Consider the following 22,057-nt stretch of genomic DNA (forward strand, 5'->3'; position numbering starts at 1 on the left):
TCAGGTCTGGGACAGGTACTTTGGGCTTGTCTTCACCTGCAGCACTACAGTGGGGTATCTGCACCGGGGCAGCTACGCCACTGTATCGCTGTATGTGAAGATGATACTAGTTAACCCACCTCCCCAAGAGGCAGTAGCTATGTTGATGGGAGGAGCTCTCCCATCAACACAGCGCTGTTTACATGGGGAGTGGGGGGATTAGGCTGGTATAAGTAGGTCACTTAGGTGTGTGGATTTGTCACACCTCTGAGCAACATAGGTCTGCAGAGTAAACCTGGCCTTAGGGCTTGTCTACACTACACAGCTTTTAGTGACACGGCTGCGTCGCTACAGCCGTGCTACTAAAAGTCGGGCAGCGTAGCCAATGTCTGACAAAAATCTTCCACCCCCCCCAACGAGCAGCATTTGTGTTGTCGGCAGGAGACATGTCGCAGCAAAACTTGCGCCTTTGGAGGGCGGGGGGAGGAGGCTGACACCGCTGAAAGACAAGTTTTGTCATTCAATTGCCAGTGTAGACATAGCCTTAGTGTGTCACAGCTAAATAGGAGATCCAACAGACAGAATATGCACCAAGGGACCATTAAAAGTGAAGTGGCCCATTAACAACCCTCTAGTCATAGGACAAAAAAAGGGTGGGGGTTAACGGGTTACAGAGACACAGACAGACATCATTAAGCTCCATAGAAGTATAGTGAGACAGGATTTTTTTTATAGGGGCATCATAAAAAGAGTATAACACTTTTGCTAAAATATGTGGGAGAGGTGCCATCCATGTGTAATGCTCATCACAACCCCCGTGTGCTCAGGCTCCTGTGTATTATACTGAAAAACACTCTACAGGGGTAGCAGCCGGGCAGAGGACCCTGGATCCCAGCTCCTCCTCCAGTCTCAACTGCTCTTCACTCACGCCCAATCCCAGACAGCCCCCGGACTGCCCCTTCCCTCCTCAATCCTAGCTCCTTCCAACAGCCCCTTCCCCCCAGCAACCCGAACCCAGCCCCCCAGCAGCCCCTTCCCCCCAGCAACCCCAACCTAGCACTCAGCAGCCCCCTCCCCCAATCCCAGCCCCCCAGCAGCCCCTCCCCCCAGCAACCCTAACCCAGCCCCCAGCAGCCCCTTCCCCCCAGCAACCCGAACCCAGCCCCCCAGCAGCCCCTTCCCCCCAGCAACCCCAACCTAGCACTCAGCAGCCCCTTCCCCCAATCCCAGCCCCCCAGCAGCCCCTTCCCCCCAGCAACCCCAACCTAGCACTCAGCAGCCCCTTCCCCCAATCCCAGCCCCCTAGCAGCCCCTCCCCCCAGTAACCCTAACCCAGCCCCCAGCAGCCCCTTCCCCCCAGCAACCCGAACCCAGCCCCCCAGCAGCCCCTTCCCCCAATCCCAGCCCCCCAGCAGCCCCTTCCCCCCAGCAACCCTAACCCAGCCCCCAGCAGCCCCCTCCCCCAATCCCAGCCCCCCAGCAGCCCCTTCCCCTCAGCAACCCCAACCTAGCACTCAGCAGCCCCCTCCCCCAATCCCAGACCCCAGCAGCCCCTCCCCCCAGTAACCCTAAACCAGTCCCTTCCCCCAATCCCAGCCCCCCAGCAGCCCCTCCCCCCAGTAACCCTAAACCAGTCCCTTCCCCCAATCCCAGCCCCCTAGTAGCCCCTTCCCCCCAGCAGCCCGAACCCAGCCCCCCAGCAGCCCCCTCCCCCAATCCCAGCCCCCAGCAGCCCCTCCCCCCAGTAACCCTAAACCAGTCCCTTCCCCCAATCCCAGCCCCCCAGCAGCCCCTCCCCCCAGTAACCCTAAACCAGTCCCTTCCCCCAATCCCAGCCCCCTAGTAGCCCCTTCCCCCCAGCAGCCCGAACCCAGCCCCCCAGCAGCCCCCTCCCCCAATCCCAGCCCCCAGCAGCCCCTCCCCCCAGTAACCCTAAACCAGTCCCTTCCCCCAATCCCAGCCCCCCAGCAGCCCCTCCCCCCAGTAACCCTAAACCAGTCCCTTCCCCCAATCCCAGCCCCCTAGTAGCCCCTTCCCCCCAGCAGCCCAAACCCAGCCCCCCAGAAGCCCCTTCCCCCAATCCCAGCCCCCCAGCAGCCCCTTCCCCCCCAGCAGCCCCCTCCCCCAATCCCAGCCCCCCAGAAGCCCTTGCCCCCCAGCAGCCGTAACCCAGCCCCCCAGAAGCCCCTGCCCCCAATCCCAGCCCCCAGGCGGACCCTGCCCGCCCCAGCCCAATTTAGCCCCTCCCCCTCCTTCAATCCCCTTCCTGCCCAGCAGCTTCTCCCGCCCCAGCCGAAGCCCTCCCGGCACATGCGCAGCGGCCGCCCCCTCCCGCGCCTGCGCGCCGAGCGTCCCTGCCCCGCTCCCCTCCCCCTCCTCCTCGCTTGCGCAGGGGGCTGCGGAGGCGAGTCATGATGGCGGCGGCCAGGCTGTGAGCCGCGAGAGACTCTCCCCCGCCCGCCCGCCCGCCCGCACGCGCGCCCCCGCCCCTCCCCCGACGCCCCCTCCCCTCCCCTCCCCTGCCCTGCCCTGCCCTGCCCGCGCGCCCAGCGGCGGGAGCGGCCCCCGGGGCCCCGGCGGCGGGAGCGGGTCCGGGAGGCGCAGGCCGCGAGCGCGGGGCGGCCGAGCCCCGGGGCGGCGCCCTCGCCATGCAGATCACCCTGAAAACCCTGCAGCAGCAGACCTTCAAGATCGACATCGACCCCGAGGAGACGGTGCGCGGGGGGGCGGGGAGGCTGGGGGGGGAGTGGCGCGGGGGGAGGTTGGGGGGCGATAGAGGTGGGGGGAGTGGCGCGGGGGGAGGTTGGGGGGCGATAGAGGTGGGGAGGCTGTGGGGGGTTGGGGGAGTGGCGCGGGGGGAGGTTGGGGGGGCGATAGAGGTGGGGGGAGTGGCGCGGGGGGAGGTTGGGGGGCGATAGAGGTGGGGGGAGTGGCGCGGGGGGAGGTTGGGGGGCGATAGAGGTGGGGGGAGTGGCGCGGGGGGAGGTTGGGGGGCGATAGAGGTGGGGAGGCTGTGGGGGGTTGGGGGAGTGGCGCGGGGGGAGGTTGGGGGGCGATAGAGGTGGGGGGAGTGGCACGGGGGGAGGTTGGGGGGCGATAGAGGTGGGGAGGCTGTGGGGGGTTGGGGGAGTGGCGCGGGGGGAGGTTGGGGGGCGATAGAGGTGGGGAGGCTGTGGGGGGTTGGGGGAGTGGCGCGGAGGGAGGTTGGGGGGGCGATAGAGGTGGGGAGGCTGTGGGGGGTTGGGGGAGTGGCGCGGAGGGAGGTTGGGGGGGCGATAGAGGTGGGGAGGCTGTGGGGGGTTGGGGGAGTGGCGCGGAGGGAGGTTGGGGGGGCGATAGAGGTGGGGAGGCTGTGGGGGGTTGGGGGAGTGGCGCGGGGGGAGGTTGGGGGGCGATAGAGGTGGGGGGAGTGGCGCGGGGGGAGGTTGGGGGGCGATAGAGGTGGGGGGAGTGGCGCGGGGGGAGGTTGGGGGGGCGATAGAGGTGGGGAGGCTGTGGGGGGTTGGGGGAGTGGCGCGGAGGGAGGTTGGGGGGGCGATAGAGGTGGGGAGGCTGTGGGGGGTTGGGGGAGTGGCGCGGGGGGAGGTTGGGGGGCGATAGAGGTGGGGGGAGTGGCGCGGGGGGAGGTTGGAGGGGCGATAGAGGTGGGGGGAGTGGCGCGGGGGGAGGTTGGAGGGGCGATAGAGGTGGGGGGAGTGGCGCGGGGGGAGGTTGGAGGGGCGATAGAGGTGGGGGGAGTGGCGCGGGGGGAGGTTGGAGGGGCGATAGAGGTGGGGGGAGTGGCGCGGGGGGAGGTTGGAGGGGCGATAGAGGTGGGGGGAGTGGCGCGGGGGGAGGTTGGAGGGGCGATAGAGGTGGGGGGAGTGGCGCGGGGGGAGGTTGGAGGGGCGATAGAGGTGGGGGGAGTGGCGCGGGGGGAGGTTGGAGGGGCGATAGAGGTGGGGGGAGTGGCGCGGGGGGAGGTTGGAGGGGCGATAGAGGTGGGGGGAGTGGCGCGGGGGGAGGTTGGAGGGGCGATAGAGGTGGGGAGGCTGTGGGGGGTGGTTAGCAGCTGTTCCAGTTTGTGAATAGTGGAGACCTGTTTTGCAGGGCATGTGTCTCCTTAGGGCGCGAGGGAGGACTGGTGCGTCTCTGCTGGGTGAGGCCTGTGTGTGTCTGGTGGGGTTGGTGTATGTGGGGAGACTCATGGCCTGGCCTGGGGTGCAGGTTGCTGTGACTGCACTTCTCCTCGGGGAGGGGGGGAGTCTTGGAGGGGGGGTGGCTGTGCTGGGTGTGAATTGAGAGACCCCAGAGGCTTTTGTGTGTGTGTTTGGGGGGCGGGATTCTAGTAGTTCCTTTAGAGTTTCGGTTGCAGTGACAGCTCTGTAGTGGGGGTGCATGCGTGGGGTGACTTCACTGGCAGTCCCTGTGAGTGGTTTCAGAGTAGCCGCCCTGTTACTCTGTATCCACAAAAAGAAAAGGAGGACTTGTGGCACCTTAGAGACTAACTCTGCAAGGTGGTGGGGGACGGGTGTTACTGCAAAATATTGATATTGGGGGGGGGTGGGAGGGGGGGTTGTATGTGTAACTAAAATGAGGGTTAGGTACTTATACCCTGACCAGCTTTGGAAGTTCACTACGGTGCCCTTTAAACTCAGAGAGGAATGTGGGTGCAAACTCTTACAGCTTGTTCCCCCATGTTACACCCATACGTGCTGCCATCTTTTAACACCCCACTGGGATTTCAGTGGATCTTCCCCAGGCCTTGCCCATTAGGGCTCGGCAGTGAAACTATCGAAAGACCTCTGTGCCTCATCGTTTCCCTAGGTTTGATTGTTTAAACACCTCTGCTCTCCTCTTCTCCCCCCACCCCCAAAAAGAAAAGATAATTGAGTGTTGTGAAGGGTAGCTGCAGCTTGCTCACAGGGGTGCTTGGGTCTAGACAAGTTGGCTGAGAGAGACTGTGAATGTTTAATTGAAATGTACACAGCGGAGTCCTTCACAGGCTTAAAACACTAGCCTTTATAATTAATCCCTACCCAGGGAGTCACTTTCTCTCTTTTTATTCCCCTTCTCATCATATTGAGTGAATTGGAGCAGCTCTGAGGTCCTAGGAAACCTCAGCAAAAGGAGGGGATTAAGCGGGGGGTTTGCCCAGCCACACAAGCCATGCATGTGAGACTGCAAAAAGTATTGGCTAGGTCAGGGGTGGGGAACCTTTTTTCTATCAAGGGCACTGACCCACATAAAAAAATCAGTCACAGGCCACACACAGCCCTGCAGGGGCGTGCAGAGGCTCGGGGCTTCCCCTAGGCTCCGGGTTGGGGCCAGATATGAGGGTTTCAGGGTGCGGTACAGGGCTCTAGGCTCTGACAAGGAGTTTGGGTGCGGGAGGGGGTGAGGGCTTTGGCTGGTGGGTGCAGGCTTTGGGGTGTAGGAGAGGGCTCTGAGCTGGGGCCAAGGAGTTTGGAGTGCAGGAGCAAGCTCATTGCTGGGGTAGGGGATTGGGGTGTGGGAGGAGGTTTGGGGTGCGGGCTCAGGGAGGGAGTTTGTGTGTGGGAGGGGGCACAGGGCTGCGGCAGCCAGTTGGGTGGGGGTGCAGGGTCTGGGAGGAGTTAGGGTGTGAGGGAGGGGGTTCTGACTTAGGGCACAGAGTTTTGGGGGGTGGGGGGACTCAGAGCTTCTGGCCCACTCCACGGAAAGCTGCCAGCTAAAATGAAGCAGCGGGCTGGATCTGGCCCATGGGCCGTAGGTTCCCCACCCTTGGGCTAGGTGTTGGAGGATGGGGAAGTAGAATGGCTTCTCCAATTAATAAACATTTGATCACTGTGTAGGTGTACCTGAGCAAAGAACTTGCTCCAGTAAATTAGGGGCTTTGCATACACACAATGTTTCAGTAGAATTATGGCTAAAAATATGAGAAGATTTTTTGGGTATCTTATGTCAAATTATATATCATGAAACCATGATCTTGGTAACTCTGCAGCAATAGGGTTGAAGTATTAAACTAGCAAATTCAGGAGAAACTAGTTGGAAAAAGTATGCCAAACATTAGAACAGCTGATGATACAGTTGTAATGCCAGCTTTATAAAAAAACATGCTCATGAGGCCTGTGTTAAAAACCAAAATCAGTTTAAATCACCAAATCCTTTAAAATAGTCTTGTTAATTTAGGTTTCAAAGCTGTTTTATTGGTTGGATGTTCCCTTTCAGTCTAATTTTGAAAATGGCCCTTTATAGTGAAGTGTACTAGTGCCCAAACCAAATGTTAGACTTGTGTTGAATCAAAACGTGTTAACTCCTGGGAGTTTTTGAAACGTTACATTTAGTCAATTCACTGTTTCTATGTGCTCAATGCCAAAGGTAGGTTTGATTACCTGGAGCACTGCCCTGTACTGTGACATGGCCAAAATTATCTAGTTAAGATAGGCTCAGGAAATTTGTTTTAAACCTCCTACTATTCTAGCAATTTCTGACCACTTCTTTAACTTTCTTTATATAAGTCAAGCTTAAAAGAACAAAGAAATAACTGATCTTGAGTGCAAAGTAAGAAACACTACAGATTGTCATTAGAAGTATTCAACCATCAGAAGTCAGGAAAATATTTAACTATACTTTCCACTAAGAACATGAAAGAACACACTTAATTTTCATTTTATATTAAAATAACCACAAATTTAGTAACAATTTCAGCATTTTGCATAAACTTCTGACTATATCTCCCTTAATCAAAGAACAGGCTCACATAACCAAGTTATTGAATGTTGTTGCTATGGTCCTAAGTTAGATGTTGGTGTTGCTTTTATTTATTTATTTATTTATTTATTTTAAGTACTAGCATGGTCTGAACTTCCCCTTTTTAATTACTAGACTTGAAGCAGGACCTGTCTTGTGTCCATGGAAGTACCCTTCTAAATTTATCAGGTAGAAACTGTAGAACATGTCATCTGGTATAATACTTGGTTTAAGAAAGTCTTGGCTAAAGGCCTCATGGTTGGAGAAGTTCTGTGGGGTTTGCATTGGGGGGGAAAATACGTGCCACACTTTGTTCTGGCCTCTGAATTTTGGGCAGTCAACTTTTGGAACAAGTGTGCAGAGATCATATTTACACCCCTCATTCTCAATGGAAAATCATTTTGCCAGTTGGAGCAGTTGCAGTGTTTTAAGTTTTGCTGGCTGAATACTTGTAATGCATTCTGTTTGGTTCAGGATGAATAAAAGCACCTGTTTATATAATATCAGGGGATAGCCGTGTTAGTCTGTATCCACAAAAACAAGGAGTCCTGGCATAATAGTTGGTACTCCTGTTTACTGACAATGTTTGATTGAAATGGTGAATGCAGTAGAGGACCACAGGCTGAAATAATTCCCACTACCTGAGACTTTTGCAATAGTGTCTAGCAAAGGAGTTCTTTCCTGTGGCTGAAAGACAGTTATGACAATCCAGAGTTGTAGACTTTGAAAGGTGTTATGTTGTTGGGAATGCCTAGACCAAGGTGCAGTTGATGTGGCCCAGGAAAAGCATGCTGCTAAATATACAGCAGTGCTGGGTAAAATGTTTTTAAGCTTCCCTAATATGTTGAATACTGATCTCAATAATTCAACCTGGTTAAGTTATGTTTAACTTAAATTTTACGAGGCTATTGAAGTAAATCTCTCTTTCCAAGCTGAGAGAAATGCCAAAAATGTCACTCTTCTTCCAAAAGTGTCTAGTTAACATTGCCTGATTTCTCCTGTGCTAGCACTCTTTAGGGAATGCCTGTTTGAGAAATGTCTTTTTTTTAAAAAGTTGTGGAAGCTATTTTAAAAACAACTTTTGGACAAATTTTGTGTTCATGTTAATTTTAACAGTAAAATATAAATATAACTAGTATGTACACATCAAAAAGCCCTGTTCATAGCAGATATCTGTTGTGGTGATGAAAGTGTCAGCCTCTCAAATTTTAGCATTATGGAATCTGCTTGGAGGGTGGGGTCTAACAAAAGGAATCCTGGACATGAAGCAGGTTCCATTGAAGCTGCAATGGGAAGAGGAAGGGGGAAAAGCTACAGTGGGGATGGTGGTGTTGCATGTGGGCTTCATTGAGTCAGCGTTCTTAGTGCTCCATCAAAACTGATACTCGGGTCTTGGAGGGTGATAGGAAGAAGTGACTACTCTAGCAGGGAAGGTAAGGGAGACTTTGAGGGGTGGGGAGTAAGGCAGCAGGCTTACAATAAAGGATGTGGGTAAAAACCTGTCAGTCAGAGGAGCACAGAGCCTAGGTAAAATCTGACAAATCTGAAATGCTTTTTCTGGTGATGTAATCACAAACATATGTGGGGGAAATCCCAAAACTTAACTCTGGTTCTTTTCTGTGGTCCTACTTGTAGTGGTAATGTCAAATTTGTGAATCAGATAATGTTACTAAACCAAATAGTCTTTTGGGTGGTTGAAACTTTACAAATGGATTTATATGCAAGTTTGAGACTGAAAGACATATTGGTCCCATCAGTTTCTAATCTCTTCAGTACTTCAGAAGTTTTGCTAAAGACTGTTTAAAAGCTGTTAATGAAGTGGGAAGGCCACAGCGCTTAAAAGCACAATCCTGCCCTAACTGAAGTCAGTGGTAGTTTTGCCATTGAAATCAACAGGAGTGGCATCTAGCCCTAAACACTTGATTTTTGTGGCAGATAGGACTTTGCATTTGGTCAATATTCAAGAATAAAGTGAGTAATAAATACCCCAAAATGATCTGCTTTACTTGTCTAAATTTTAGACTTGCCCTTAGTTTTAACAGATCACCTTGTGAGCAGATCTACAACTACAAGCACTGCAGTGACACAGATCACCACTGTAGTGTAGACCAGGGGTAGGCAACCTATGGCATGCCTGCCAAAGGTGGCACACGAGCTGATTTTCAGTGGCACTCACACTGCCTGGGTCCTGGCCATCGGTCCCGGGGACTCCGCTGCTGGCCTGGGGTACTGGCTGCCGGCCCCCTGCCAGCTGGGTTTTCGTCTGCCAGTCCCCCTCAGCCCCGAGTCTCTGCCACCTGTCTGGGGGCTATGCTGCTAGCCTGGGGTCCTGGCTGCTGGCCCAGGGCTCTGCAGCTGCCCCCAGCTGTGGCCCACTGGTCCCAGCCTGGGGCAGTGAGGGGTGCAGGTAGGGGCAAGATGGGGCACAGCTCAGCACCCCCACCTTAAGAATTGTTCCAGCGCCACCGTACTGGGATATTTTTAAGTCCTGATTTGCTGCTTATATCACTCTCACGCCACGTGGAACAGCGCGCTGCGTCTGACGTTGAGATTAGAATGTATATGCAAGAACTGGAATCAGAATATTCCGACAGATTTCAACAGTTCTAGCGATTTGGCCCAATGCTTTCTTTTGTAATTAAACCTGAAAAGTTTGATGAAAGCAACTTGGATTTGTCTGTATTTTAGTGGATGGGTGTTGAAGATTTCAAAATGCAGCTCATTCAATAAAAAAAAGCTCAGATTTGTGGGCATTGAAGTTTGGAGATCTGCAGAGTGCACTTGAAGCTACGAAGAGAGATCATGGGGCCTCAATTCTGACCTGCTGGACATCCCTGCCAGTGAAATTTAACTGTTTGAAGAAAACTGCGTTTGCAATGCTTTCAGCATTTGGATCCACATACCTGTGTGAACAGGTATTTTTCACACATGAAATCTGTCCTCTGTCCCTCTCAGAGCCAGTTAACAAATGATCAAGCTGCACACAGGCTTCTCAGTGAAGTATCCAAATACATGCCAGACATTGGAAAACTCAGCAAGGAAAAGCAAAGGCAAGGATTACACCAAATTTATAAGATCTGCATTTTAATTTAATTTTAAATGAAGCTTCTTAAACATTTAAAAAACCTTATTTACTTTACATATGATAGTTTAGTTATATATTATAGACTTATAGAAAGAGACCTTCTAAAAATGTTAAAATGTATTACTGGCATGCGAAACCTTAAATTAGAGGGAATAAATGAAGACTTGGCACACCACTTCTGAAAGGTTGCCGACCTCTGGTGTAGACACTTAGCGACAGAAGGTGTTAGCTAGGTTGATCTAAATTTTAGGTTTAGGCCAAACCTAAGGTTTGGAAGTATCCCTATTCTTCCATTCATCTACTGTAACTTGTCATTAGCTCTTTCCTAAACATTGTCATCAGCTGCCAATGCCATAGTATGCTTTATGCTTGCTAGCGTGGAAGGGCATGCTTCTTGACTCAACAACCAAGTTGTGGTGTTATGATATAAAAGTAAATACTGCAGTTCTGCTACTTTTATTTCCTATGGTGTGGTAGAAAAATCAAGTATTTTCTTTCCAGTCCAATAAATCTTCAAAGGGAAAAGTTGGCAATTTTAAACCAAAAGGGAATATAATGTGGCATGCTGAAACTGAAGCTGTGCTTCTGAATAGAGCCTCTTATAGAATCTTAGAATCATAAACTTTAAGGTCAGAAGGGACCATTATGATTGTCTAGTCTGACCTTGCACAGTGCAGGCCACAGAATCTCACCCACCCACTTCTGTAACAAACCTTTAACCTATGTCTGAGCTACTGAAGTCCTCAAATCGTGGTTTAAAGACTTTGAGGTGCAGCGAATCCTCCAGCAAGTGACTCGTGCCCCACGTTGCAGAGGAAGGCGAAAAACCGCCAGGGCCTCTGCCAATCTGCCCTGGAGGAAAATTCCTTCCCGACCCCATATATGGCCATCAGCTAAACCCTAAGCTTGTGGGCAAAACTCACCAGCCAGACACCCAGGAAAGAATTCTCTGTAGTAACTCAGATCCCACCCCATCTAACATCCCATCACAGGCCATTGGGCATATCTACCGCTAATAGTTAATCAATTAATTGCCAAAATTAGGCTATCCCATCATATCATCCTTTCCATAAACTTATCAAGCTTCGTCTTAAAGCCAGATAGGTCTTTTGCCCCCACTGCTTCCCTTGGAAGGCTGTTCCAGAACTTCACTCCTCTGATGGTTAGAAACCTTCATCTAATTTCAAGTCTAAATTTTCTGATGGCCAGTTTATATCTATTTGTTCTTGTGTCCACATTGGTACCGAGCTTAGATAATTCTCCTCCCTCCGTGATATTTATCCCTCTGATATATTTATAGAGAGCAATCATATCTCCTCTGTCTTCTTTTGGTTAGGCTAAACAAGCCAAGCTCTTTGAGTGTCCTTTCATAAGACAGGTTTTCCATTCCAAGGATCATCCTAGTAGCCCTTCTCTGTACCTGTTCCAGTTTGAATTCATCCTTCTTAAACATGGGAGACCAGAGCCGCACATAATATTCCAGATGAGGTCTCACCAGTGCCTTGTATAACGGTACTAACACCTCCTTATCTCTACTGGAAATACCTTGCCTGATGCATCCCAAGGCTGCATTAGTTTTTTTCACGGCCATATCACATTGGCGACTCGTAATCATCCTGTGATCAACCAATACTCAAGGTCCTTCTCCTCCTCTGTTACTTCCAAGTGATGTGTCCCCAGTTTATAACAAAAATTCTTGTTGTTAATCCCTAAATGCATGACCTTGCACTTTTCACTATTACATTTAATCCTATTACTGTTACTCCAGTTTACAAGGTCATCCAGATCTTCCTGTATGATATCCTGGTCCTTCTCTGTATTGGCAATACCTCTCAGCTTCGTGTCATCCACAGACTTTATTAGCACACTCCAACTTTTTGTGCCAAGGTCAGTAATAAAAAGATTGGTCCCAAAATCGATCCCTGAGGAACTCCACTAGTAACCTCCTTCCAGCCTGGCAGTTCACCTTTCAGTATGACCTCTTGTTGTCTCCCCTTTAACCAGTTCCTTATCCACCTTTCAGTTTTCATATTGATCCCCATCTTTTTCCAATTTAGCTAATAATTCCCAATGTGGAACCTTATCAGATGCCTTACTGAAATCAAGGTAAATTAGATCCACTAGGTTTCCTTTGTCTAAAAAAATCTGTTACCTTCTCAAAGAAAGAGATCAGGTTGGTTTGACACAATCTACCTTTTGTAAAACCATGTTGTACTTTGTCCCAGTTACCACTATGTCCTTAACTACTTTCTCCTTCAAAATTTTTTCCAAGACCTTGCATGCTACAGATGTCAAACAAACTGGTCTGTAGTTACCCAGATCACATTTTTCCCCCTTTCTTAAAAATAGGAACTGTTAGCGATTCTCCAGTCATACTGTACAACCCCTAAGGTTACAGATTCATTGACATTTTTTGCTAATGGGCTTGCAATTTCATGTGCCAGTTCCTTTAATCTTCTTGGATGAAGATTATCCGGGCCCCCCGATTTAGTCCCATTAAGCTGTTCAAGTTTGGCATCTACCTCGGATGTGGTAATGTCTACCTCCATATCCTAATTCCCATTTGTCGCCCTATCATTACCCCTAAGCTCCTCATTAAAGACTGAAGCAAAGTATTTAGATATTGGGCCATGCGTAGATTTTCCTTAACCTCCACGCCATCCTCCAGTGTTTAGGGGTCCCACTTCTTTTTTCTTTTCTTCTTATTTATATGGCTATAAAACCTTTTACTATCGCTTTTAATTCCCTTTGCAAGGTCCAACTCTACATGGCTTTTGGCCTTTCTCACTTTATCCCTACCTGTCCTGACCTCAATAAGGTAGCTTTCCTTGCCGATCCTTCCCATCTTCCACTCCCTGTAGGCTTTCTGGTTTTTCTTAATCACCTCTCTAAGGTGCTTGCTCATCCAGCTTGGTTTACAACTCCTGCCGAAGAATTTTTTCCCCTTTCTTGGGATGCAGGCTTCTGATAGTTTCTGCAACTTTGACTTGAAGTAATTCCAGGCCTCCTCTGCCTTTAGATCCACAAGTTCTTCAGTCCAGTCAAATCCACTTCCCTAATTAATTTCTTTAATTTTTTAAAGTTAGCCCCTTTGAAATCAAAAACCCTAGTCACAGATCTATTTTTGTTTATCCTTCCATTTAGTTTGAACTGAATTAGCTCATGATCGCTTGAACCAAGGTTGTCCCCTACAACCATTTCTTCTATGAGGTCCTCACTACTCACCAAAACCAAATCTAAAATGGTATCCTCTCTTGTTGGTTCAGCAACTACTTGATGAAGGAATCCATCAGTTATCGCATCCAGGAAAATCTGAGCCCTATTATTATTACTAACATTTGTCCTCCAGTCTATATCTGGGAAGTTAGTTTCCCATGATCACACAATTCCCATTAGTATTTACTTCATTAAAAGCATTAAAGAGGTCTCTATCCATATCCAGATCGGATCCTGGCGGTCTATAGCACACCCTGAGCACTATCCCAGAGGAGGCTCTAGTAGCTCTCTTCCCCAAAGTGATTTTTACCCAGATAGACTCTTATCCATTCCATCACTTCTTATTTCTTTACATTCTACCTCATCATTGATATACAATGCTACTCCACTACCTTTGCCTTTATTTCTGTCTTTCCTAAACAGCACATACCCTTCATGTAGTCCAGTCATGACTCCTATTCCACCATGTTTCTGTTATCCCCGTAATATCTGATTTCACTTCCTGTACCGGTAGCTCTAGTTCCTCCATTTTGTTACCCAGCCTCCTCGCATTGGTGTACAAACATCTTAATTTTTGCTGTTTGGCCTCGCTCACATTCTTTACCCGATTAGGAGCAGACATTCTACCGCCAGTATCACCTATTAGACTGGTATGTACACTACCCTTCTTCCTTATGTCCATTCTCCTACCCACGGCTGCATCCTTTCTTACTTAGTTTTCTTCCCTCTCAATGTTAAACTCCGGCGTGGAGATTACCTGGATATCTCCCAACCATCTCCCCCAGATTCCTAGTTTAAAGCTCTCTTGATCAGTTGTGCCATCCTAGAAGTCTATTTCCTTCCTTACTCAGGTGAAGTCCATTCCGAGAGAACAGTCCTCTGTCCATGAATGCTTCCCAGTGGCCACACATTCCAAAGCCCTCCTTATAGCACAAGTGCCTTTCCATCTGTTGAGCATCATAATCTTGTCACACCTTTGTTGCCCTTCTCTAGGAACAGGCAGAATCCCACTAAAGATCACCTGAGCCTCGATTTCCTTATGCGACCAATCTGATGTAATGCCAATTTTTAAAAAAGACTTCAGAGGCTATCTTGGCAATTACACGGTAAGAAGCCTAACTTCATTACCTGGTAAATTGGTTGAAACCATAGTAGAGAACAAAATTGTCAGGCATCTAGATAAACACAATGCTCTGAGGAAGAGTTAACATGGTATTTGCAAAGAGAAATCATGCCTCACCAATCTGTTAGAATTCTTTGAGGTTATCAACAAGCTTGTGGACAAGGGTTATCTAGTGCATATAGTGTACCTGGACTTTCAGAAAGCCTTTGACAGGGTCCCACACTAAAGACTCTTAAGCAAAGTAAGCAGTCATGGGATAAGAGGGAAGGTCCACTCATGGATCAGTAACAGATTAAAAACATAGTAATCAAAGGGTAGGAATAAATGGTCAGTTTAAACAATGGAGAGAGTTAAATAGCGGAGTCCTCCAAAGGGCTGGACAAGGACCTGTGCTATTCAACAATAATCTTGAGAAGTGGGTAAACAGGTGGCAAACTTTGCAGGTGACACACAATTACTCAAGATAGATCCAGAGCTGTCTGCAGAGAGTTACAAAGGGATTTTACTAAACTGGATGACAAAATGACCGATAAAATTCAATGTTGATATATGCAAAGTTGTGTATATTGGAAAACATAATTCCAACTATATATACAAAATGATGATATCTAAATTGGTGGTTACCACTCAAGAAAGAGATCTTGAAGTCATTGTGGATAGTTCTCTGAAAATATCTGCTCAATATATAATAGCAGTCAAAAAAGATAAGGTTAGAAACCATTAGAAAAGGGATACATAAGACAGAAAATATCACCATGCCACTGTATAAATCCATGGTACGCTTACACCTTGAGTACTGTTTGCAGTTCTGGTCATCTCTCCTCTCAAAAAAGATATTAGAATTGGAAAAGGTACAGAGAAGGGCAATTAAAGTATTTAAGAGTATGGAACAACTTCCATAGGAGAGATTAAAAAGACTGGGACTCTTCAGTTTAGAAAAAAGAGGACTAAGGAGGGAGATGATAGAGGTCTATTCAATCACAAACAGTGTGTTGAAAGTGAATAAGAAAGTTATTGATCCCTTCATATAACACAAGAAGCAGGGTTCACCAATGAAATTAATATGCAGCAAATTTAAAGTACGGAAGTACTACTTCACACATCTGTGGAACTCGTGAAGGCCAAAATTGTAACTGGGTTAAAAAAAAATTAGAAGGGTTCATGGAGGATAGGTCTATCAATGGCTATTAGCCAAGATAGTCAAGGATGGAAGCCCCTGTCCTGGGTGTCCCATGACCTGTGACTCCCGGAAGCTGGAGACAGGGCATGGATCACTCCATAATTTCCCTGTTTTATTTGATTCCCTCTGAAGCATCTGGCACTGGCCACTGTCAGTGGAAGTCGGGATACTGGGTTAGATGGACCATTGGTCTGACCCAGTGTGGCCATTCTTATGTTCTTATCTAAGTGGATCACTACAACTAAGTCTGCAACATACCTTCTAGTTTCAATTACTTAATTTCATTTTCTAATACCAGCAGGAGCCACTAGGCCCTGAGTTACCTAAGTTCTGAATCTTTAGGTAATATAAATTCATATGGGTTGGCAGACTAGTCATTAGTTTTAAGCCATATGTTGTTTTTGACTTTACTGCTTTGGGATTTAACCTCAGTGCTTTTTTTGCCTCTGTCTTCATGAACGATTTTTATCAGCCCTGATATGGCAGTTTGTTTCCCCTCTAAAGGCTAGTTACATTTCTCCTTTAACTGCTACTGCACAAATAGTTGGGGAAGCTGTGAAGTATAAGGGCCTGTACTTTGCTTCTTGATACTCAGTGGATGACTCTGTAAAAATAGTAACTTCAAAATTCTATGCTGTCAGAATAAACATTTAGTAGTATGTATGCGCAAAAAGAACAGGCACTGAATTTAGCTGTATGGAGTGGAAATCTATCAACTTCATGAAAAAACTCGTACCCCACTGTATTTTCCACTGAATGCATCCGATGAAGTGAGCTGTAGCTCACGAAAGCTTATGCTCAAATAAATTGGTTAGTCTCTAAGGTGCCACAAGTCCTCCTGTTTTTTGCGAATACAGACTAACACGGCTGCTACTCTGAAAGGAGTACTTGTGGCACCTTTTTTGTTTCATAATTTGTCGTGCGTTCCTCGAAATTAAGATCTGTGGGCAAGGTTAGACGTCCTTTTGAGAAGTCAAACTGGTATTTTTCTGTAAAGCACATTTTGCTCGTCTTTGGAAATTCTGTTTGCATCCAATCTTGTAGCCACAGTTTGAGTTTTTAGGCTAGAGAAGGGTAAAATCCAGTTCTCTTTGGTTTTCTAATCCTCTCCAGTATTCTGTGGCATTTCTTAATATAAATATATTGTATTCTATAAGCCTTCTTTAAGGGAATGCTAAGACTGCATGAAATGTCAGGTGTGCTCACAACTAATTTTGTTCAGATACATTACAGGATGGCCATATAGGATTGATTATTATATCTGAAGTACTGGGGACTCTCAGCTATTTTATAACCATACATGTTTACACCCTCTCTAATAATTTTTGTATACCTACCCTAATTTATTAAACTATCGATGTGGATTTTTTTTAAAAAATTGTATTTTATATTATACTCCTTTCAGTGATCACACCTTTCCTTGGATAGAGTTCAGAGCATGGGCAATTAACTATCAAGCTAACTTTACTAAAGACTTTTGGGGGCTGTGTTAACAGATAACACAGAAATGTTCAATGAATATTTCTGTTCGTTAGTTGGGGAAAAGTCCAGGTGATGATGCTTTCTATTCTAGTAGTAATTCATGAGGATGTTAAAGAGCTGCTACTAAAGTTAGATATTTATAAATCAGCAGGTCGAGATAAATTTTATCCAGGAGTTTAGAAGAGCTGGCTGAGGAGCTTGCTGGCCCATTACTGTTGATTTTTGTTAAGGTGGAACTCTTAGGAATGTAGACCAGTGCTTTGAAAAGTGTACCAGACCTACCTGTGAGAGGTCTAAACTGTCTGTCAGATACGCTTACGGTGTAGCAGTGAGAAATCCAGTTGCATTTCTGTTTTTTTTTTCTGTCCTGCTATGCCACTCCCCCAAAAACTTTCAGGTATTGGGAAGGCAAATAGAATCTTGACAGGAATTTTTGTCTCGTGTATCAGCTTTTGACTAGCAGGTGTCTGAAATATCAAATCTACCCCTGGTTCTTTCTGCTAAAATAGAAATCTTACACCCGCTGTAGTCTTGACTACTGGGCAAATAGACCTCTGTTCTACCCAATTTCCTGGGTTCTGGTGGTTTTTGAGCCTTTTCTCTCTCAAATAACTCCAGTGCTTGCCTGTACTGCTCAAAGCTTTCTCCAGTCAGCAGCAAAGTGAAGTTGATGTGACTCTTGTGTGGCTTCATTCCTGCCCATAGGGTTTTTGAAAATGAGGATTGAAATTTAACAGTGTTAATCTCCCCTTGATACTGCTTGAGAAATCTACGGACAGCAATATCACTGCAGCTGACTCTCTGCAAACTGTGAGGGGAGAAATGCATTAGTTTAAATTTGGTACACCTGCAAAAGCATAGCTTCACAAACAGAAGTCTAGAAGCTTTTTAAAGAAAACGATTTGGGTTAGTCCCCCTCCCCCCCCAATATGCTTATCAGGGACAGAATCCTATTTGCTACTGGCAAATGGACTTTAAAGTCCTGGTATTGTCTCAGTATTAGTGGTATGAGAGCATGGCAGAAACATCAAAACTAACCAATAAAACTAGTGAACCACGTTGGGTTAATCAAACTTTTGTTCTGTCTCACTAAATTGCCCTGTTTGTAATGCAAGTTGCTATTCTACTCCTGGTCCAGAGGAATAATATAAATTGAGGATAAATAAAACCGTGTCCCATGTAAAAGGCCGTACTGTAAAGTAGGCTCATGTCAACCAAGACGGTTTTTGATATTTCTACTAAAAGTTGGAGCTAGGTATCCCCTTATCAGTGAAGTTGTCTTAGGCTATCTTCATGAGAAATGCTGCAGCTGCTCCTCTGTAGTGCTTGTTACAGTGATGAGAGGGGTTCTCCCATTTTTTGTAGTTAACTCACCTCCCCAAGAGGCGGTAGTTAGGTTGTCTGACTAATTCTTCCATTGACCTAATGCTGTCTACACTAGGGGTAAGGTTGGCTTAACTGTGTCTCTCAGGAGCATAGATTTTTCACACCCTTGAGTGATGTAGCTGGATTGACTTAACTTTTTAGCGTAGACCTGACCTTACGCTAATACACTGATTATTTTAGTGGTCACTGAGATGTTGGTCCTTTGTCTCTTAGTAGTATTGGAGGAGGGTGTAGGGGAATAAAACCTGTTATATTGGTCAGTTTACAACTTCAGGCTATCAGTCAGTTTGTTTCTTGATCTAGCAGTGATAGCATGGGCTGACTTTGAACACACACTATATAGCAATCATCACAATGCAAATATCCCTTTCAAAGGCTAGACTGCAATGCTTGAGAACCAAAAAGTGGACGCTAGTCCACTAGTTTGTGTTCAAAGTGAAACACAAAAAAAAGTATAAGATGCTTTGGTTTAAATGTTTTGTAAGCAACCTGTAGAACTTATAAGATGGGTAAGAACTTTGTATATGCTTTGATGAATCCACTAATAGTGTACTTAACAATCCATTTGAACTGGAAGCTGCTGCTTCAGTCATCGTCACAATGTGCCTCAGGTAGTACATGACCAGGATTCACCACCAAATTTGGTTCGCTGGTTGATCATTAGCTGGACCAGGCCAGGTACTGATAGGGAGTGTGTCGTAAACGCCGATCCATCTATCGCTTCCCCTGCTGCAGTAACTGTGGATCAAATGGTGGTAGAAAAAACAAATGAAGTGAATACTCCCCGCGTATGGAATTAAATAAAACCAGACATCCCTTTTAAATAATTTAACATTTGTAATAGCGAGAGTGATGATTACTTCAAAACAGTCTACCATAGAATCATAGAATATCAGGGTTGGAAGGGACCTCAGGAGGTCATCTAGTCCAACCCCCTGCTCAAAGCAGGACCAATTCCCAATTTTTGCCCCCGATCCCTAAATGGTCCCCTCAAGGATTGAACTCACAACCCTGCGTTTAGCAGGCCAATGCTCAAACCACTGAGCTATCCCTCCCCCCCACTGAGCTATCCCTCCCCCCAGCCCCACTTAAGAGCTAGAGTCAGACAGGCCATTAATGTAATTTTTGTCCACACTGGGTATCTTGCACTTATTTAGTTGCAAAGTAAAAACTCAGTGTAATCAAAATCTTAGTTTGAAAATAGATGGTTTCCTGGGACTCTTTGTAGCAGCACTGTAAAATGCAATTTTAAAATCAGTAGTTGGCTTATCATTTGTTACCAGATATGCCTGTTACTTTGGGGTATGCTCATTTATTAGGGTTGCTCTTCTGCGGGGGGAGGGGTTCTGTAATTCTATTAATGTAGTGCTTACGTCACTTGTGTGTCCATATGGAGCTCTACTCCTTCCTTCTGCAAGTCCCCTTCCAATGGAGCTATCTTGCAGGACCTACGTTCCCCAGGACTGGGTTTCTCCAGGGCTAGAATTAGATGAACATGCGCGCGCACACACACTAACAGAGCAAGTCTAAGCGGACCGGGTCAAACCTGGAGTTTCAGCTAGCAAGAGATGTTAAGTAACAAGAAGGGTTTCTTCAGGTATGTTAGCATCAAGAAGAAAGTCAAGGAAACTGTGAGCCCCTTACTGAATGAGGGAGGCAACCTAGTGACAGAGGATGTGGAAAAAGCTAATGTACTCAATGCTATTTTTGGCTTTGTCTTCACGAACAAGGTCAGCTTCCATACTATTGCACTGGGCAGCACAGCATGGGAAGGAGGTGACCAGCCCTCTGTGGAGAAAGAAGTGGTTCGGGACTATTTAGAAAAGCTGGACGAGCACAAGTCCATGGGGCCGATGCGCTGCATCTGAGAGCGCTAAAGGAGTTGGCAGATGTGATTGCAGAGCCATTGGCCATTATCTTTGAAAACTCATGGCGATTGTGGGAGGTCCCAGATGACTGCTAAAAGGCTAATGTAGTGCCCATCTTTTAAGAAGGGAAGGAGGAGGATCCTGGGAACTACAGGCCAGTCAGCCTCACCTCAGTTCCTGGAAAAATCATGGAGCAGGTCCTCAAGGAATCAATTTTGAAGCACTTAGAGGAGAGGAAAGTGATCAGGAACAGTCAGCATGCATTCACCAAGGGCAAGTCATGCCTGACTAATCTAATTACCTTCTATGACGAGATAACTGGCTCTGTGGATGAGGGGAAAGCAGTGGACGTGGTGTTCCTTGACTTTAGCAAAGCTTTTGACACGGTCTCCCACAGTATTCTTGCCAGCAAGTTAAAGAAGTACAGACTGGATTCATGGACTATAAGGTGGATAGAAAGCTGGCTAGATTGTCGGGCTCAATGGGTAGTGATCAATGGCTCCATGTCTAGTTGGCAGCCGGTATCAAGTGGAGTGCCCCAAGGGTCGGTCTTGGGGCCGGTTTTGTTCAATATCTTCATAAATGATCTGGAGGATGGTGTGGATTGCACCCTTCGCAAGTTTGCAGATGACACTAAACTGGGAGGAGTGGTAGATACGCTGGAGGGCAGGGATAGGATACAGAGGGCCCTAGACAAATTAGAGGATTGGGCCAAAAGCAATCTGATGAGGTTCAACAAGGACAAGTGCAGAGTCTTGCACTTAGGACTGAAGAATTCCATGCACTGCTACAGACTAGGGACCGAATGGCTAGGCAGCAGTTCTGCAGAAAAGGACCAAGGGGTTACAGTGGACGAGAGGCTGGATATGAGTCAACAGTGTGCCCTTGTTGCCAAGAAGGTCAATGGCATTTTGGGCTGTATAAGTAGGGGCATTGCCAGCAGATTGAGGGACGTGATCATTCCCTTCTATTCGACATTGGTGAGTCCTCATCTGGAATACTGTGTCCAGTTTTGGGTCCTGCACTACAAGAAGGATGTGGAAAAATTGGGAAGAGTCCAGCGGAGAGCAACAAAAATGATTAGGGGACTGGAACACATAACTTCTGAGGAGAGGCTGAGGGAACTGGGATTGTTTAGTCTGCGGAAGAGAAGAGTGAGGGGGATTTGATAGCTGCTTTCAACTACCTGAAAGGGAGTTCCAAAGAGGATGGCTCTAGACTGTTCTCAGTGGTAGCAGATGACAGAACAAGGAGTAATGGTCTCAAGATGCAGTGGGGGAGGTTTAGGTTGGATATTAAGAAAAACTTTTTCACTAGGAGAGTGGTGAATCACTGGAATGTGTTACTTAGGGAGGTGGTGGAATCTTCTTCCTCAGAAGTTTTTAAGGTCAGGCTTGACAAAGCCCTGGCTGGGATGATTTAGTTGGGGCTTGGTCCTGCTTTGAGCAGGGGGTTGGACTAGATGACCTCCTGAGGTCCCTTCGAACCCTGATATTCTATGATTCGAATCAACACTCTCAACGGATCCCCTTATATGTCGCTATACTCACTGGGATGGGTTAAGCAGCACTTTCAAGCTCTCGCCCTTATGTGCCCCTGGTCTCAATAGACTGGGCTGAGCAGCACTTTCAGCTGCCCTCCCCTTATCATAGAATCATATTTGGGGTTGGGAAGGAATTTTCCTCCAGGGCAGATTGGAAGAGGCCCTGGAGGTTTTTCGCATTCCTCTGTAGCATGGGGCATGGGTCACTTGCTGTAGGATTCTCTGCTCCTTGAAGTCTTTAAACCACGATTTGAGGACTTCAGTAGCTCAGACATAGGTGAGAGGTTTTTCTCAGGAGTGGGTGGGTGAGATTCTGTGGCCTGCGTTGTGCAGGTCAGACTAGATGATCATAATGGTCCCTTCTGACCTTAGTATCTATGATGCAGTGTGTCCCTGTTTTTCTGGTCCCAGAGTTCAGTGCGGTTCTCTGTTCTTCATTCTTTATGCTAATCCCTGTCCCATCTTTCATGCAGATGAGGCT

The 22,057-nt window shown here is 47.4% G+C and overlaps 1 protein-coding gene across 1 annotated transcript in view; it reads left to right on the plus strand.

Annotated features, from left to right (window-relative positions):
• Positions 1-2,518: 2,518 nt before the first annotated feature.
• Positions 2,519-22,057, plus strand: part of RAD23B (RAD23 homolog B, nucleotide excision repair protein) — a 54,212-nt gene continuing 34,673 nt past the window's right edge. Inside the window, exon 1 of the mRNA XM_084628113.1 lies at positions 2,519-2,693. Within this exon, the coding sequence (XP_084484239.1) occupies positions 2,628-2,693 (66 nt within the window). The 5' untranslated portion in view covers positions 2,519-2,627. The remainder of the gene's footprint in view (positions 2,694-22,057) is intronic.

This window comes from Lepidochelys olivacea, assembly GCF_965140295.1.
Source record: "Lepidochelys olivacea isolate rLepOli2 genome assembly, chromosome: 5".
Classification (NCBI taxonomy): Eukaryota; Metazoa; Chordata; order Testudines; family Cheloniidae; genus Lepidochelys; species Lepidochelys olivacea.